The following is a 19,656-nucleotide window of genomic DNA, read 5'->3' on the forward strand; positions in this document are numbered from 1 at the left end:
GGCTCCTTCAGGAGGCGATGAAAAACCAGCTCACAATGAGCATTACTGACTGGCCTGCACAAAGTCCTGACCTGAAGCCTGCTGAACATCTGTGGAGGGAACTGAAGACCGAGCTCCATAAAAGATGATCGTCAAATCTGGAGGTGCTTGAGAGTTTTGCAAAAGAAGAATAGGCTGGGGTTACTCGGTTCAGGCTGTTATCCAACAGAGACCACACACAGCTGACTGTTAGCATCAGTGACGCTAATAATTCTGACCCTGCTAGTTTTGTGTTTTTGCAAAGTAAGAAGTAATGTGAGCATTCAAAATAAAACTAGGATGTTTGAACACGCTGTTTTAAACATTCCTGCTCTGTTTAATGAAATGTTCATTGAGCGACTAATGACCCACAGTGAAGTGATCATATTAGCCAGTGAAAGAGTGACATTATTCCATTTTTACCTATAATAGTTGTGGCCGATCTGTGTTTAATTCTGGGTAACTCACTCTTACTGCTTAATCAGTCTCTCTGTAGCTACTTAGAGTTGTGTTGCTGGCATATGCGACGTGCTTCTGACAAAAATTGATTAGTGTATTAATCTTTTGTTAATCTGTCAGCACAAGGAGTGAACTAAAGGAATTTTTGTTTGATACGATATCTCTGGCCTCAAACGTTCCAGCCTTGGGACTCTCCTCCATCTCTGCCATCTCTGTATCTTGGTGGCCTTGACGACTTTCTTGCCCGTGTGCACTTGTGTTTGCAGCCACGTGGTGATTAGAAAGCTGAGATTACGAACGGGACCGGGACAAGATGTTGGTCACTAGAAAAATCTCAGCAATCAAAATTCATAAGGAATTATGTCTAATTTTATTCCATTTAAGAAGACATAAATGTTATATGCTGAAAGGTTTCAAAAAACACCTGAAGCTCTCGAGGGCTTATTTCAGGTGTCTCTCTGTAAGAGGCTGATTCATCAGTGGGAGGTTCCCATCAGGTAGCTCCTCCAGCCCTCCTCTCTACCCCACTGGTTCCTGGTCCCTAAAAAGGTACCGTCTGAGCAGAAGCAGATGTAGATTAAAGTTGTTGTAATATGATGGCATTAACAGGACTCTAACAGTGTGAATACACAGTCATCCCAAAGATGAGGTGCAGTGAGGGTGACACGAAAACTTTCAGCACAAGGAGTGAACTAAAGGAATTTTTGTTTGATACGATATCTCTGGCCTCAAACGTTCCAGCCTTGGGACTCTCCTCCATCTCTGCCGTCTCTGTATCTTGGTGGCCTTGACGACTTTCTTGCCCGTGTGCACTTGTGTTTGCAGCCACGTGGTGATTAGAAAGCTGAGATTACGAACGGGACCGGGACAAGATGTTGGTCACTAGAAAAATCTCAGCAATCAAAATTCATAAGGAATTATTTCTAATTTTATTCCATTTAAGAAGACATAAATGTTATATGCTGAAAGGTTTCAAAAAACACCTGAAGCTCTCGGGGGCTTATTTCAGGTGTCTCTCTGTAAGAGGCTGATTCATCAGTGGGAGGTTCCCATCAGGTAGCTCCTCCAGCCCTCCTCTCTACCTGGGTGTGGACAGCAGGAAGGATCCAAATAAAGAGAGACGGACGGCTCACAGAGACACCATCACCAGACAGCCTCCTTAGCAGCAGCCTCCACCCTCCTCATCCTCCAACAGAGCTCCAGAAGGTAAGACGAGCTGCACGAGTAGAACAATAAAGAGTCACTGACGGGCATCTCTGTGGCTTTAACAGGATAAATAACAGACAGATGAAGGAGTGGGCAAAACTCGCACACTGACTTTTAGAACTTTTAAATGCCGAGTCCTCCTTTTAAAGGATAAATTCAGGGTTTTCGTTGTTTTTTTTGCTCATGATACGCATTCCTCCAGTCTTTTATTCATATTGTTATGTTTCTCTTCTTTGAAGTTTGGTGTTTAATGAGAAAATAAACTTAGATTCAGAGAGGAAATGTGCCAAGTGTTGGTGCAAGGAGACAAATTTCACTGACAGCTGAAGGAGCATGGAGATGTTTAACTCGCACAGTGATGATTGTTCAGTTAGTCTGTTTCTGTGACATCATCAGAGTCATAATTTTAAACATTCTGCATGCTGGGATTTTCCTAACCTTACAGATGATGTACAGTAATAACTCCAAGTGTTACCATTTGATGTTTGTGCTACTTTCTGTCCAATCACAGACGTCCAACTGTGTTTTTTTTTCTTTCAGGTCTTTGTCAGGCGATTGGTTCCCTCCAACATGCTGTGCCCACTGCTCTTCCTGTCTGCATTCATTGTACTGGCAGGTAAGCATGCACCGCAGCTACTTTAAAAGTATCCTTACTAGGGATGGGTACCGGTGCACCGGTTCTGACATAAACGGTAGTAACCAGACCAAAAAGCAGCGCACATTTCGGTGCTTTATTTCGGTGCTTTTTTTCCCTGAGCTGTGATACACTTTAGATTCTAGCCAATCATTTTACGTTTCCGAGGATAGTAGGCGGGTCCAGGTACGTACGTTCTTTTAGAGCAGAGCTACAGATTAAAAGTGTCCAAGGTGAAGCGTTCAAAAGTGCTTTAAGCTGATACTGTGATACTGTGCAAAGGAGGCAACACCTCGAATCTGATGAAACACCTGGCGACGCATAGCGTTTTTTTAAAAGCCGAGAAATGCGCCGTATTTGATGGCAGCAGCAGCCGAGAGGAGAGTCCTGGCCCCTAGCCCTGCCAGTGTAGCAGAAATGATGAGGATGATGATGCAGCAGCAGCCGTTCTTCTCTGCGTGAGTAGCTTAATGTTGTTCGTGTGTAGTTTACGTTGAGTAGGCTAACCACGTTATTACATTAATGCATGTAAGGTGAACTAGCAAACATCATCATAGCTACATGCGGCTGTCTTCTTGTTTGATGGCAGATACTCCCTTCACCCTGGCCAAAAAGGCTAAAATGACCAAAGAAAAAGTGGGAAACCTCACTCATGTCATTGCCTGGCCCTATTTGGTTCATAACAGACAGAAAGAACATTACCTTAAAAAGGTACAAGAGGTTTTTGGACAAAGTTGGTGTTTTTTCCATTGTTTAAGCACTGCTTCCAGCCAAGAGTGATACCATACATGCCCCATAGCTGCAGAAAAAGCTAACATTGTTGTCTTTTTACAAAAAACAGCTGAACATGAGAGGTTTTTGGACCAATTTTGTGATCTCCATTCTTTAAGCACCGGTTTGAGCACCGTTTGAGCACCGGCACCGTTTCAAAAGTACCGATTTGGCACCGGTATCGGATAAAACCTAAACGATACCCATCCCTAATCCTTACTAGACTTGAGTATTTGGTGATTAGTATTCAGGAACTGATAATCAGAGACTGAGGAACAAAGACCAAATGACCTGAAGTAAGGAGGGACAGTGAAGGCCATTTGAAGTGCTGATAATCTGACAAACATGGACAGATTTTCCTGGGATCCTTGCTTTCATATCTTCATTTTAGAATAAACAATCATACAAACAAACAAGCATTTTTAAAGAGTTCAAGGGATGTAGATCTCTGTCATCCGCCCATCCATCAATCTGATGGTTCATTAATTACATTCAACACGACTCCCTGAACTCTTTCAAACGCCCTGTCTTGTCTTTTAGTTTCTATGATTTTCTCGTGGAAGGTTTGGCGCGTTTGACAATGCTATGGTCTTTTTTGCATTGAAAACACTGAGCTCTACTAACATTTTGCTCACATTTAACATGTTTGTGTCCTTCAGGGTCAAAACACAGTAAATATAGTTTTGGTTCTATGTGGAAGAAATTATTTCCTGTTTTCTGTTCACATTCAATTTAACTCACTCATCTTAAACTTTTCACGTAATAACTGAACATTTCAAGTCCTGTTTTATGTTAATATTGAGTTATTTTCGTGGCATTTTGAACTAATAAGACTCAGACAAATTATAACCCCTAGTCCTGATCCTAAACTTGAGTTACTAAATTGAAATTTAAAGACAATAAACCAAAAGTGTAACTTGCAGATAACTGACAGCATTTTTTTCAGTGGCAGAAACAAGCTTCCATATTTACTGGATGCAGGAAGATAAAACTGTATCATGGGGAAAATATGGATCGCTACATACAAAAATAGCAGTGTGTGTGTGAAGAGAAAGGCACTGTAGAGAAATATATAGTACTAAAAGTTTATACTTCAAGCACTTCAGTTGTTAAACATTTTTCAGTTTTACTAAGGTCACCAATACAAATATCTGCTCTCTTTTAGAATAATATATTAATGCTTATAAAACAGAAAAGATGTGTTAAGATATCTGCAGCCAGCCAGGAGAAAATCAGCAAATAAAGTTGAGAATCTTTTTTTTTCTTAACTGATACTCAGAGAAATACAAAAACATTACTTTGAGTTTGATTCCATAAAAAGTGACAAAAACATTAGCGTCCATCGTGCGTGGGAAGAAAACTTCTTTTTACAGCGAAAAAAACCCCCTAAACTTCCAAGCAAGCACCGAGTAGCTACCACATAATGGGAATCTCACAGAGAAACTCGCGGATTCTTCAACTGACCGCGACACACCTGCACCAGGGCAAGCATCCGCCTACCCTACTCCTGCTTCACAGGTGAAAATAGAGCAAAAGGACCGCTGAGTCTTTGATTTTATTTATTTTCTGCTGTGTTTTACTTGCATCTATTTGAAAGAGTGAGTGTAAACACAAAATAATATTTTATTTTATGTGCTGGAATGTGCAGAAAATAGGTTTAAATGTTAAACTAATTTATTCAAGTCAGAGAATGGTGCATATAATTTAAGTTTTGCTTGATGCAAAAAGTTAAAAGATTAAAACTAATAAAACAAGCTTTAAAAAGAGACTTTTCCATTTGATTACATTTTGTATGATGGATTATGCAGAAAAAGTAGAATTGGGCTGAAAGATCTATCACTTTATCACCTCTTCAGGTTGTAAATCGTGTTTTTAAAAAGTAACTAAGTAACTAAGTAATTAATTATTTTTGAAAATAAGTAATCAGTAAAGTAACGGCATTATTTTTTGGGGAGGTAATCAGTAGTTACTGATTATTTTTTTCAAGTAACTTGACCAACACTGCTCGCCATACAGAGGTCCGAGGGATCTCCCAGAAATGGCCAAGCTCATTTCTGGAGAATAGGTGATTGATTTCATACCTGCTGATCTCTTACCCAGTGCAGGTTAGGTTTGCAGTATTAGTTACCATCATGATATGCCCCAGTCACACTTTCGCAGGACAGGAAACCCAGCGTAAATAAGTTTGAATCCTGCTTCGTAGTGGACCTCCAGTCTTTGCATTTGGAGTTTTTTCCCTGTCCATATCTGTCTGTTACTGGTTTTTCAGCTTCACCCTGATTATCTGTGAGTCCTTGTCATGTATTTCATACATTTTGTTTTACTTTGTTTTAGCCTCACTGGCACTCTGAATGTTATCAACTCAACATATTCAGATCAAAACAGCTCTCATTCTCTTTTCCAAACACTGCATAGCTGATCTATACAATGCAATATCTGAAGTTACAACATAGTAACCTTTCTGTACTTTAGTGTTTAGGCCTGTCGTGAGAGTACATGTTAATGTACTACCGTAACATAGATAAGACTTCATAAGTCCCCATATATCCATCAACCCTATTTCTTTAGCAAAATAATTTGAATAGTTGTTTTACACCAGCTATGAGACTGATCATGACCTATCCGGCTGTCCATCGCTGCATCGAGTATGCTCTGCTATTACAAATGAGAGTGTAAAGTGAGTAAGTAATAAAAACGTTAAGTCTACTATACCCATCCATATAAGTTCCCCAAGTTTAACTTGTAATCTACCCTCCTTTTCCAAGATTTTGGCAACTTGTACGAATACTTTGTTTCTACAAATGCGTGAATATGAACCTTTGTTTGTCCTAACAGCTAACAAGCTGCAGCTCACACCTCTCACGTGTGTCTGTGTCTTCAGGTGCTCAGCAACAGTCAGTCACTCAGCCTTCAGTGGTGGACATCAGCTCATGTCCCATCACATATTATGGACAGAAGTACGAGAAGCTCTATGTGAGTAGGATGAAGCCTGATGTTTTAGCAGAGCTTTATGTGTTGTTGCTGTTTAATCTCCACCTGTAGCAGAGATGATGTTTGCAGACTGAGTGAAGAGTTCAGAGATCAGCGTCTTATTAATGTCCTCTGCAGTGATGCTGAGTATGTAACCATCACCTGATGCAGCTTCCTGAAGAAGAGCGAGAGCTCTGACTGAAACCTGAGCACCAACAGTTCAGCTGTACATGACAGAAAAACCCACAAAATATTTTGCTATTTGATTTGTTGTGTCTCTGATTTTTACAGGTGACCTTCACAAGACGAGACATTGTGATGTGTTTTGACAAGTTTTACGACCCTAGGAATGAAGGCGACTGCATCGTGGGGAGCTCACCTGACAAAAGGAGAGCAGCTTTTAATATAGTTCAAGCAGAGTCTGTTCTTGAACGTTGGGTTAAAAATAAAACACAAACAATTCAGAACAGTTTGAGATGCAGTGTGCAAATAACCATGCAGATCAGCAGTTCAAAGGTGAGTCCTGCTCTGCATCACAAAGCCTGAAGGGTGTGCCTAAAATGAATAGTTTCAATCAACACTGAAAACAAACATAAAATGAAAAATGTTTTTTTTATTTTTTAAAGGGACATTGTAGACTAATTAACATGAGTATGTCAGATGCAGCCGTACAGGCTAGTTTTCACCTGAAGGGTGAAGGAAAACCAAAGATGCAAAGGCATCTAAGCGTACACAGGAGACAGGACCAACGCATGTGAATGGTAAAAGTAATGCATAATCATAACCAAACAAACTAAACATCAAAAGCAACTATTAAAGATTGAAAACAGAAGCACTTTAAGACAATACAGACCATGAAAACAGAGACTTGCATGGATATCACTTCAGTATATGACAACATGTTGGATTATGATCGTGTTTGTTTAAAAATCACTTTTTCTGCTATTTTTGTTGCTAGCAGAAGGATTGGTCTGATGATTGGTTATATAATCACCTGATTTAAAAACATGTGTGATGACTGTAGTTTTTATAGCATATGGAAACACTCCATTATGAAATTCAAAATGTTTTAGCAATGCAGCTCAACAGGCCCAATGTTAATGTTGTGAACCTGAGCTTTTCTAAACACTTTCAGATGAAACTTCTTCACAGTGACTGAATCTTTCCTGTTAACCTGTTTACAGATTAGCTTACACCTACTCAACTTTGGGACAGAAGCAGCTCTGAGTTTGGAAGCACATGGCACTGGTTTAGTGGCGGTGAGTCTGTGTGTATATGAACAATAACACTTTGACGTAATATGTTAAATACTTTATATTTAATGCCAACATTTGTGTCTGTTTTCAGCTTGATGTCAGTTCTTTCTGTTCTGTGATTATAACATTAGCTGTGTTTGTTTCTGTTTAGTTCTATACTCAGGTCAGTGATGTCCTAATCAACAAAGTAGAGGTTAATAACGTTCTTAACAACAATCACAATGATACCATAGATATCAGTGGATGCAGACACTCAGGTTAGTGAATCTTAAACTCCTACCGTGACTTTGGGATTATGTAATTCTGAAAGATTTGATTGTTACTGTTTTATTTGCACTTACAGTTGGAAAACTGTTGAACTAAAGTGAAGCCTCTCTTCCCAGATACTGTGTATAAACCTGGTACTGTGGTCAACTCTGACCCACAAATCTGCTCCAGTGTCACCTGTTCTGAGACTGCAACCCTCCAGACCTCTGGTTGTGGTCCATTGGAGCATTGTCAAGGCAACGGCATGTAAATATTTTCTCTTCATATTTTGTTACTAAAAGGTTCTACAGTGAAATAACTTAAGAAATAGAGGGTCCCCTGGGGTAACCTTCTTTGGCAGCAACTCATGGTGATGTTTGTGGTTGGTTGCCTTTGTTAGCTGTGTGTTGGACACCATGTTGGACTCCACCTGCACTGTGACCGGCCCCACTGTCATCGACGTCCACGGCCATATGAACTCCATCCAGGATCGCTGTGCGTACTCTCTGTTCTCGACTCCGTCACTCCCAGACTTCCTTGTTCTGGGGAACTTCAGGGACAGACGTCGTAAAGATGTGAGCTTTTTGGACAGTGTGACGCTGCGTGTGGACGGGCATGACATTCACCTGGAACAAGGTGGGAGAGTTCAGGTAAGCGACCTACAGCCACGGTTCATGCGTCAGAGTGGAGTCTGATCCAAAGTCCTCCCTCATCCTCTGCTGTGTCTCCTCGCATCGTTCTTCTCAGGGCTGTTAGAAGCAGTTCTTTCAGAGCTGCTGAACTCAGTGGTTGTTGCTGTGAAATCAGCCTGTTTGTGTGTTTGACATGTTTCACTCAGTGTTTCCACCACTTTGTCTCTGCTGTGATGCAGCTGGACGACTCCACACTGACCCTCAGCAGCTCACCTCAGTTGGTTCATGGTGTGCAGCTCTCTAAGGACCAAACTGGAGTCACTGCCGAACTCACCAACCTCAACATCTCTGTCTTCTTTGATGGCAACACCGCACAGATCCTCTTAGAAGGTACAGAAAATAAAGTTTAACTCATGTAATGTAAACTGTAAACTGTGCTGTTATTTATTGAGCTGCTGTGTTCCTCCAGTTTGAATATTGATGCTGATCTGACTCATTCTGTCCTGATCCTGTGCAGGACCTGCTGGTTCATCTGTGGAGGGTCTGTGTGGAAACTCCAGCAGCTCTCTGAGTGACCTGAGGCTCTCTGAGTACAGCTCCACCAGGTAAGACCTCATCACAAGCTCAGAGTCCCTCTGACTGCTGCTGCTGATGTTGCAGATATTCTGTTTGTATGAATGAGCCTGAACTTTGTTGTTTGTCGCCCCCTAGCTGTGAGATGCAGTACAGTGAGACTGCTGACAGCACGATCGACTGCACCAGTGTGACTGAACGGTGAGCAGACTGATCCACAAGGCAGGATCTGTTTACCCTTTGACGTAATAAAAAACATGTGTGTTGATCTGTCTTGTAAATTACATGGTACATCACATGTGACTGTAGCATAGATGGAAGATAAACACAACTGATTACAGATTATTATTTTATTGTCTTCAATTTTGTTTCTCTATCTGTGGTACAGCTGTAATCTCCTGAAGGAGGCGCCCTTCTCCTCCTGTAACACTGACATCGACCCAGAGCCCTACATAACCGCCTGCACCGACACTTTGTGTAAATATCCTGCAGTGGACGGACTCAACTGTCAGTTCCTGAAGGCCTACGCCAGAGCCTGCAGTCTACACAACCACGCTCTGGATGGCTGGACATCAAATACCGGCTGCTGTAAGATGTTAATAAGACCTTAATAAGACGTCAGATTGTCACTGATTTCTAGAATCGATTCAATTCTGATTCGATTCGATTTGATTTGAATCGGGGAAATTTGGCCTCAGACAGTCAGAAATATTATAATTCAGATCATGCATCGGTACATTTCTATATTTTTATATCTATAAAAAGAAAGCTGACACTTGCGAGACTTTATCAAAGGTGTAAGCATCACAGCAGATACCTTTGTGTCAAAGTAACTGAGGATAAAACACAGAAAAACATGAAGGTGATTTTCCTGGCCTGAGATTTTATAAAAATATTCTGTAGTAGATCAAAAACGAAAGAAACCCATTAATCAGCATATGAACATTACCTGATGCTGCTGAAGTGAAGCAGAGCAAAGTTACAGAGGTTTTATTAGAGACACAGCTAAACGTTTTGCAATTTTGCACAATTTTAAAAAGTTTAAATTTGTTCAGTAGCCTATTGAACAGCAGAAATTAGCTTTTCTTTTCGGAAGTAAGTAAAAGGAAAAAAACAGCGTCCAACAGTGCTGTAAACAATGGTAGACTTGTGCGCAAGCGAATAATGAAGAAAACAGATTTTTAGACTGGAAACTTGTTAGCAGAGACGGGTCTTCCAGCAGAATCTGCATGAATATTGAAGATACTTATTATCTAGATGGAGGAATAATCACACGTGGGGCATCGGCTTTCATGGGAACATTCACACCAAAAGGTGACTTTGTTTATTGAACTCTCGCGTATACTCCGCAGCATAACAGGAAGCATCCTTTCAAAATAAAATCACAACAGATGACAATGAGGGCATACCTATTAACTAGCTCAACAAAACTGTTCTTGAAGTAGACTGAGAGAGAGAGAGAGAGAGAGAGCTGTGCATGAAGTGTGATTGTATCGTGGTGGAAGCAAAACAGCAAAAGTAAGAGGGAATTCACGTCGATGTTTATCAAATGTGAAGTGTAGTTTGCTGCTTCTTTTGTGCTGGTTCAGTGAAAACCTGCAGCTTCGGAATCTAGCGTAAAAAATACGTACACACAAAGCGTGGACCCGCCGAAACATCAGAATCCGTGCCGTCGGGTGAGAAAGGCAACATCTCACTGATTCTGATCCTGATCCGCGGGTCCGCGCTTTGTGTTTACGTCTTTGTGCAGAATCCATGTACCTGCTCTCATTTACTGTTTTAGCTGTTTGGTGGTTGTTGAAATTTTGTGAGGTTTAACCTGAGATTCTGGCTTTTCGGGCAAATTAAAATTCAGATTAAAAAATCGATTCAGGATTTTAATGAATCGATATCACGTTATCCAAGCTAGAATCGATTTTAATCGATAAATCACTAATCAAAACCCACCCCTATTAATAAGCTCTCCTTTGTTAAAGAACTGAACTGTGGATTTTTAGAGCTCCCATGTTTTCAGGATAATAGATGAGTGTGTTCCTCTGTAGCCTCTGAGGCCTTCTGTCAGGACAGGACCTGCAGCGATCACGAGTTCTGTGGTGAGAAGACGGTCAGTGGTGACACTCGCTGCTTTTGTCGGACCATTTTTGCCTCCAAGTACCAAGCAAACAACTCTTTGGGTACGACAGCTGTGACATCACCATGACAACAGGGCTGAATAATGTAGGAAAGCTTCTAACTGTGATTTTTCTGACTGATATTGTGACGTTCAGGTGATGCAACGGTCTGCAAGGAGAACTCTGCTTCACTAACTCTGGTCGGTTGTCTCCTGGAGGACAAAGACATCAATTACTCTGCTTTACACCTCAACGACCCGACCTGCAGGGGTCGGGTGGACAAGCTCACCCACATGGTGACCTTCAGCTTCAACAGCAGCAACAGATGTGGGACGGTGGTCACGGTGGGTTTCATCTCCTGCTGTTTAAGCTTTGATCTCTGTGAATTCTAAAATTTTTGGTCATCTGAAGTTTATACCAGTCAGTCAACATCTTAAACAGTATCAGATGTTAAAGATGAAACAATGAAGAACTTGCTTAGTATCTGATTATGTGACCCTGCAGACCAACAACAGCTACATCATCTATAAGAACACCATCAGGAGCCAGAATTACTCTGACGTCATCACTCGCAAAGACCAAGTCCAGATCGACTTCTCCTGTGTTTACAGTCAGCCGAACATCAACACTGCAACCTTCAGAATCAGAGACTGGTTTGTAGTGGCTGCTAGGTATTGTTTGAATATTTGTTAAAATGTGGGCATTGCTAACAGTGCAAGTATTTTAAGATGTTGGGATTAGGGCTGCTCGATTATGGCAAAAATGATAATCACGATTATTTTCACTGAAATTGAGATCTCGATTATTTGACGATATTTATTTAACCCTTACGACCTACTATAGAACCAAGTCCGCCAGAGCTTATATTATTTTTTTACATGTTGTAGTGCCATTTGTGGGAGCATTTCAAGTTGCTATACAACTATTATAGCCCATATTTTAATAATATGTATGCATTAAGTCCATAGTAACTACATTAATTGCAAAAAAGTGCAATAAACTACAAAAAAAATTGAAAATCATTTTTGTTTTGTTTAGATATATTTCTACTTGGAGAAATTTAAGAGGTTTATCCCTCAAAACTTTAAATACAAAAAAGTTGCAAAAAATAGTTTACAACAACAGGAAATTTATTTTGAGTGTCTTCATAGTTTTATTTTGGAGATACACCAATTTTTATATACTGCAGGAAAAACGAAAAAACAATCCTAGCATGTGCATCAAAATAAACTATTTCCAGCAGTGCAATTCGAGTTCTAAGCATCACAGAAACTATTCAGAAAAGTCAAACATGACCAGTATAGGCTTTTAAGCCCTACAAGTAAAAAACTACATTTTCCGCGAAAATGACGTCATTTCCGGTTTCGGGCAGGAAATGGCGGACATGCGATAGTTCCCGCTGACGTCTGTTTCACTGTGGGAAGTGTTACGAACAGCTGATCGGATCGGCAAAGCGTGTTTCTGGAATATTATGTTTTTGTTCCTGCAAGCGCTTTTTATGCAATTTTTGCAAAGCTTTATGTGGAAGGAAACCGTGACCGAGGACAAGCTGATGGAATAAGATGTAAGTACAACTCCTCTGGTTTCATATGCAAAAAAAACTTATTGCGCTAGCTTACACGGCTCAGGGTTCTTCAGGGATTTAAAAATAGTTACACAAAACGGAGCGTGCTGCTCTGACCGGATTTAAAGGGTAAACAATGACTTTAAAAAATAATATAAAATAGTGTGCAACACCACTGAAGTTTTTTTTAACCTCTCTTTTCAACCAACGGCAGTCACTCTCCTCTCCAAATAACTTCTGCTTAGCTTTCCGAGCTTCCCTCGGGTCCTCTTAATCAGCGGTCTCCACCCTTTTTTGCGCCACGGACTGGTTTATGCCCGACAATATTTTCACGGACCGGCCTTTAAGGTGTTGCGGATAAATGAGGGAGGGGCTAATAATCGGCTCAGTCATTTTTAATGATCGTTGAAAGCCCAGATCGTAATCGTGATTAAAATTCGATTAATTGAGCAGCCCTAGTTGGGATTGTTGTTAACAACAGTGTAAATGTGTGCATTCTGCAGGTCCGTTGCACAGTGCATCACATCTGGAGCTTGGAATTACACTCTGACTATCAAGGCCTACACTAATGCTGGCCGCACACAACTTGTGGAGTGGAACAGTGAATTGCAGTTGAACGAGAAAATCTGGATGGTGTTGAAGACCGATGGCTTGGATGGAAGCATGGTCAGTGTGGTGACCGACTCCTGCTGGGCAACTGACAAGGCATCACCCACCAGCAGTCCAAGACATGATCTGATCATTAACGGGTGAGAGAAACTCAGAGGTGGTGGTTGCTCGCTGCTGCTCAGAGATTAATTCAACTCCTTTTGATCACTATTATGGACTCCTGAACAAAGTTTATTTTCCTGCTTATGAACAGCTGTGCAAACCCTGCTGACCCGACGGTGCAGGTGGAGGAAAATGGACTGGCAACCTCCACTTACTTCTCCTTCAACATGTTCCGGTTCACTGGGGGCTCTAGTGACATCTTCCTTCACTGCCAACTCCACCTGTGTCCCAAACAGGGGAACAACTGCATCCCGGTACGCAAATGTTCATAGAAAGATATACCAAATCTGGCCATCTTTTCTGATTTCATGAGACATTGCTCTGCACATAGACATTTCTCTTCAGTGTGCAAATGTTCAAGCACTGAAGCGCATTATTTACTGTTCCTTATCCATAGTGTCTTTTGCTATTGATGTCCAAATAGCTTCTAGATGTCCACAGAGAATTGGTTTGCATAAAACGAGCTGTCTTTGAATACATTAAATCTCAAATCTGCTCAACAGAACTGAAGTCTGACCTTTCGCTTCGCCATTTCATCAGGTCCAGAACTTCACATTCTTTTTTCTTGGTCAAATAGTGTCTGCACAGCTTTGACTTATGATTGGGGTCAATCTCTTGTTGGTATATGAACTAGAGCTGGGCGATATGAGATTTTTTCATATCACGATTAGAGATGGACCGATCCGATATTACGTATCGGTATCGGTCCGATACTGACCTAAATTACTGGATCGGATATCGGAGAAAAATAAAAAATGTAATTCGATCCATTAAATATCACGAAAGCACCTCACAAAACTTGCAACACGCCGTAACTCACCTCAGAACGTTAGCACGTCGGAGCAGTATGCATCACGTGATAGAGCGGCTGTGGCATGCGGGACCTGTCGGTGGTCTGGATAGCATTTGGAGCTTCGCTAGCAACCCGGCATTTCATCTCCGACAAAGTTATCCCGAGAGAAGTAAAGCAAGTGTGTAAGTCCATCTCTGAATGTTTGTAAAGCATTCCTGCGTTAAGCTTAACAAGCGACTGCCTCTTCTTGCTGCTACTTCAATCATGAAACTGCTTAACGATCAGCTGATCGGCTTTTCTGTCGCGAGTCCGTGTCTCTAGTTTGCTTTTGGCCCACTTTGCACCAGAAAGAGGAAACCAGCGGCTGAACAACAGCAGCACGTTTAAGCTTGATCAGCTGTTGTTAGAATGTATTTAATATTACTTTCTACTCCAGGATCTTTTTCTACGTAGCTGACGGCTGGTAACTGTGCAGGGGCGGATCTAGCAAAGTTTAGCCAGGGGGGCCGATAGGGCATTAACAGGGAAAAGGGGGCACAAAGACATACTTTTCTTTCTTATTCTCATTTAAAATGTCTAGCTTTTAATAAATAATTATCTGACACCCAAAGTTTTAATTTGATGCAAAATGAATAGAAGTCCATTATTGTATATAGTAACTATTAAGTCTAATATATATACCCTAGTAAGTTATAGTACTTTTTCCTTTGGGAAGGTACCATCTGTGCAGTCTGCAATTTTGTTGAAGAAAGATGTTGAATCTATTTAATATTTCTTGAAAAATAATTGATTTCTGTGTATTTTTTTTCACACTGCATCAAATTAAGGTTGATTACGTCGATTAAGCATCATGAGGTGGAGCGTGAGGGGTGGTTCCCTATTTTTTATTTATTTATTTTTGTTGTTGCTGGGAGTTGGAACCCTATTAGTTAGGTTGCTTAATATTTATGCTAAGTACTCTTTAAAATACCAGAATAGGGAGGATGGTGTAGGTTTAAGTTTATTAGATTGATCAGTATTGCTGAACTATGAAATTTTTTTTTTTGCATACAGGTATAACAGAATAGCTTTAGTGTAGTTGTTGTTTTAAACTTGAGTATGAACTTATACAAAATGCAGCAAGATATTTAAAAACAGTTTTGTTGATTAAAAAACACTATATCGGATTCATATCGGTATCGGCAGATATCCAAATTTATGATATCGGTATCGGTATCGGACATAAAAAAGTGGTATCATGCCATCTCTAATCACGATATGTTTTTTTCATTTCAGGCGATAACGATATCTATCACGATATAAGCCAAATAACTATTTGTAAGATTTAAATGTGCCGTTGCTCACAAGTAAAATGTGAAATAATCAGCAGCTTGTTTTTATTTAAATATTTATTTCCCATAATAAGTTCAACAGGGTAGATGTACTTAAGGAACATGAGACTTTTCAGATAAATAAAGGCAAATATTGCAAACTACACAAAAGGCAGCCGCTAAAGCGTTTAAGTTTCAAAATAGAACAAACAAAACAGACTAAATTGTCAATTCCACTTAGAAACAAAATGTTAATTCTAAAAATAAATCTTAGTTTGTTTTACAGAAGAACAGACAAAACTGACTAACTTTTGTCAATATCAAATAAACTGAGAACTAAAAGGAAATTCTCAATCTCTCCTTGTTGTATAGCTTAGCTTTTCAAACAGTTTTAACAGTTACTTTAGTCTGACAAAAGCCGAATGACGAATTAGCGCTTCCAGTCAGAGACTGAGGCTACGTCCACACGTACACGGGTATTTTTGAAAACGGAGATTTTCCGTTTTCATTTTAAAAAATAATCCTGTCCACACATAAAGGGAGAAATGAAGGAAAACGCTGCTATGAACATGCCAAAGCAGCAGGTGGTGCTAGATTCCTAACCGTGCAGAAATGTTGGTCAATCAGAAGTCTAGAAGCCTCGGTGGGAAAAAGTAAACAAAGCTGGGGCATAGAAGCAGACCCGAGTCGTATGTGTGGACGGACAGTAACTGTGTATATGTAAGCATTTAAACACTGCAGAGTAGAATTAACAGTAACAGTATTGTAGAAATTCATTTCACTGAAACAATAACGTGGCGCACAGTGTGACGCATGCACCAGTTTATTGTATTTCCAGACTTGCTTTCGGCACAATTTACAGTGCATGCTACTCTGTTTTTTGTCAGACTTGAAATAGCCGAAATACCTTCACCCTACGGAACTTCTTTGGCTCTTCCGTTCGACAATCTCTCCGGCATTGGAACCATCATCTGTTTTCTCTTCGGTCACGCTCGGTTGATTTTTCTAGTCGGCACACTCATTTCCTCCATTACGTGCTGGCTCCATTACCCGCTGGCTGCTTCCCAAACAAACACACGTGCGGCTTGGCACTTGTGCTGTACGTAACAAGTCACGCGACGTGACGCTGCGGCTGTGATTGGTTCGGCTCTGCGCTACTTAATTTGGATTGGCTGACCTTTATTTTTTTTTTTTTGTATTTATTTTTTTTTAAGAGGACAAGAGCGGCGAGGTCTATCGCGATAGCTTAATTTCTCTATCGAGTAAAAGTTATATCGCGATACATATCGTTATCGTTCTATCGCCCAGCTCTAATATGAACCCACGACTAATCAGCTCCGGTCCAGAAGAGACTCCATAATGCACTAAAATGTTGTGGTAGACTTTCTTGTCCATGACACCATAGATTTTTTTCCTAATTTGCCCGAGCTGTTAGATATGGGTGCAGTGCATCAAGCATTAACCCTTTAAAGGCGGTCGGAGCAGCAACGCTCCGTTTTGCGTAACTATTTTTAAATCCCTGTAGAACCGGAACCATGTAAGCTAGCACAATAATTTTGTTTTGCATATGAAACCGGAGGGGTTGTACTTACATCTTATGCCATCAGCTTGTGCTAGGTCACGGTTTCCTTCCACATATAGCTTTGCAAAAATTGCATAAAAAGTGCTTGCAGGAACAAAAATGTAATATTCCAGAAACACACTTTGCCAATCCGATCAGCTGTTCGTAACACTTCCTACATTGAAATAGACGTCAGCGCGAACAATCGCATGTCCGCCATTACCTGCCCGAAACTGGAAGTGACGTCATTTTCGCGGAAAATGTAGTTTTTTACTTGTAGGCCTTAAAAGCCTATACTGGTGTTTTTAAAAGTCATGTTTGACTTTATGCTTTTCTGAATAGTTTCTGTGATGCTTAGAACTCAAATTGCGCTGCTTTAAATAGTTTATTTTGATGCATATGCTGTTTTCTTTGCAAATTTGCATTATAGGATTGTTTTTCAATTTTTCTGCAGTATATAAAAATTGGTGTATCTCAAAAATAAAACTATGAAGACACTCAAATTAAATTTCCTGTGGTTGTAAACTATTTTTGCAACTTTTTTGTATTTAAAGTTTTGAGGGATAAACCTCTTAAATTTCTCCAAGTAGAAATATATGTAAAAAAACAAAACAAAAACGATGTTCAATTTTTCTGTAGTTTATTGCACTTTTTTGCAATTTATGTGGTTAATATGGATTTAATGCATAAATATTATTAAAATTTGGGCTATAACAGTTGTATTGATGTATAGCAACTTGAAATGCTCCCAAAAATGGCACTACAGCATGTAAAAATATAAAGTAAGCTTTGGCGGCCTTGGTTCTATGGTAGGTCTTAAAGGGTTAACAGGTTCTTCAGCTTTTGAAAATGCTGTTTCTGATGCTGTTCATTGTTATCACCGGAATTCATCATTTTTAAAAGATGAATCGACCCATATATAATAGATGCTGATCGACTTTCAGAGACTACTATCATCAGATTCAATAAAAATGTTATAATTGGAGGGTTTTGACACAAAAGATGAAATGTTTGCTGTCAGTGGCTTCAGTCCTAAATGAATGGATCACTCTTGGTTTTGTAAAGCCTGGACTTTGTCTTTAACTTCCAGACGTGTAACACACCTGCTCGGGTACGCAGATCTGCCAGTTTGACATATGAACCTGAAGCTCCAGCCTTCATCAGCGTGTCCTGGACTTATTAGGTAAGGTACAATCAGCTTTTGTGATTTACCATCATATATGTTATGTGGTGATTGCTGAAGAGAACAGTGAAGTTTAAGTAAGAAATTCAGAAAGAGGAAAAATGCCTGAGGAAACCTCACTGGTGGAGGTGGAAAGAGACATTACAGATATGTTAGCAATTTTTACTGGAGTTAAGTTTTCTGCCCACCTAAACTGATGGGTTTGTATTTCCAACTTTGCCTGATAAGCTGTTGAGTGAATAAAATGTCCTAGTTTATACAGTGGTTCAAAAAGGTGTTTCCCCCCTTCCTGATTTGCTATTTCCTTTGTAGATTTGTCACACTTAAATGTTTCAGATCATCAAAAGAATTTAAATTTAAAATTTTAAGAGGAAAAAACCTACATGGCCCTGTGTGAAAAAGTGATCGCTCCCTTAAACCTTATAACTGGTCGGGCCAAACTTAGCAACAACAGCTGAAACGAAGCGTTTACCATAAATGGCAGTCTGTCTTGTACAGTGCTGTGAATAAATTTCGGCCCGCTCATTTTTGCAGAATTGTTGTAATTTAGCCACATTGGAAGATTTTCAAGCCTAAACCACCTTTTTGAGGTCATGCTACAGCATCTCAATCAGATTCAGGTCAGGAATTTGACTTTGGCCACTCCAAAGTTTTCATTTTGTTTTTCTTAAGCCATTGAGGTGGACTTGCTGTTGTGCTTTGGATGATTGTCCTCCTGCAGAACCCAAGTGAGAATATACGGCCATCTGTTCGTGATCTCAGCTTGAGGTCAAGAATCGTTCTTTTGTGACCTCCTGGATGAGTTGCTGATGCACTCTTGCAGTAATTTTGGTAGGCTGGCCTGTGAAAGTTCATCACTGTTCGAGGTTTTGTCCATATGTGGATAATGGCTCTCACCGTGGTTCACTGAAGTCCCAAAACCTTAGAAATGGACTTCTAACCATTTCCAGACTGAGAGATGTCACCTACTTTGTTTATCAGCCGTTTCTTTGGATCGTGGTATGTTGTTTTGCTTTTTGAGATCTCTTAGCTTGCTTCAGTTTGTTAGAAAATTTCTATTTAATTACAAATACTTTTTCATACAGGGCCATGTTATCTTTGTCTAATATTTAAATTTGTTTGATGATCTGAAACACTTAAGAGTGACAAATACACAAAAAATAGGAAATTAGGAAGGGGGCAAACACTTTTTCACACCACTGTACGTCACCTGACAGTCCAGCATCAGGGCAGAGGTCATCCTCAAACACAGATGATTCCAACAGAAGAACTGGGATATGATTTGTGAAAAGGAGCCAAGGTCTGTGACAGAAAGAACAGCAGTCACAGTTTACTCTGGTTGTCTTCTCAGGTGGTTTCCACGGTGACTTTGATGGACTGACTGACCAACCGAGTGCTGACCTAATGTGACAGTGTTCGCAGAGACAAGAGACATGCTGCTTTTATCCATCTCCTTTATACTTGTACTATTTCTGCTAAAGGATGGAAAAATAAAGCGTATGGTAACCAGTCTGTGTTTTTCCAGAATTTCATTACTTCTACTTTTTGGCTCTGAAACTGTTCAGCTTGAACTCCAGTCTTTTCAGCTTTAATGAATA

The 19,656-nt window shown here is 40.1% G+C and overlaps 1 protein-coding gene across 1 annotated transcript; it reads left to right on the forward strand.

Moving 5' to 3' along the window:
- Positions 1–1,113: 1,113 nt before the first annotated feature.
- LOC145425590 (alpha-tectorin-like) lies at positions 1,114–19,568 on the forward strand. Its single transcript, XM_080298761.1, has 19 exons — positions 1,114–1,683; positions 2,224–2,299; positions 5,970–6,061; positions 6,350–6,574; positions 7,243–7,317; positions 7,466–7,571; positions 7,698–7,827; positions 7,961–8,210; positions 8,432–8,582; positions 8,710–8,797; positions 8,904–8,966; positions 9,154–9,353; positions 10,808–10,939; positions 11,033–11,220; positions 11,381–11,529; positions 12,944–13,189; positions 13,303–13,465; positions 17,966–18,058; positions 19,410–19,568. Exons 2-18 carry the CDS (start codon positions 2,254–2,256, stop codon positions 18,056–18,058), a joined length of 2,397 nt encoding a protein of 798 aa, XP_080154887.1. The 5' UTR covers positions 1,114–1,683; positions 2,224–2,253; the 3' UTR covers positions 19,410–19,568.
- The last annotated feature ends 88 nt before the right edge of the window (positions 19,569–19,656 follow it).

The sequence above is a fragment of the Astatotilapia calliptera genome, chromosome 3 (assembly GCF_964374335.1).
Source record: "Astatotilapia calliptera chromosome 3, fAstCal68.1, whole genome shotgun sequence".
NCBI lineage: Eukaryota > Metazoa > Chordata > Actinopteri > Cichliformes > Cichlidae > Astatotilapia > Astatotilapia calliptera.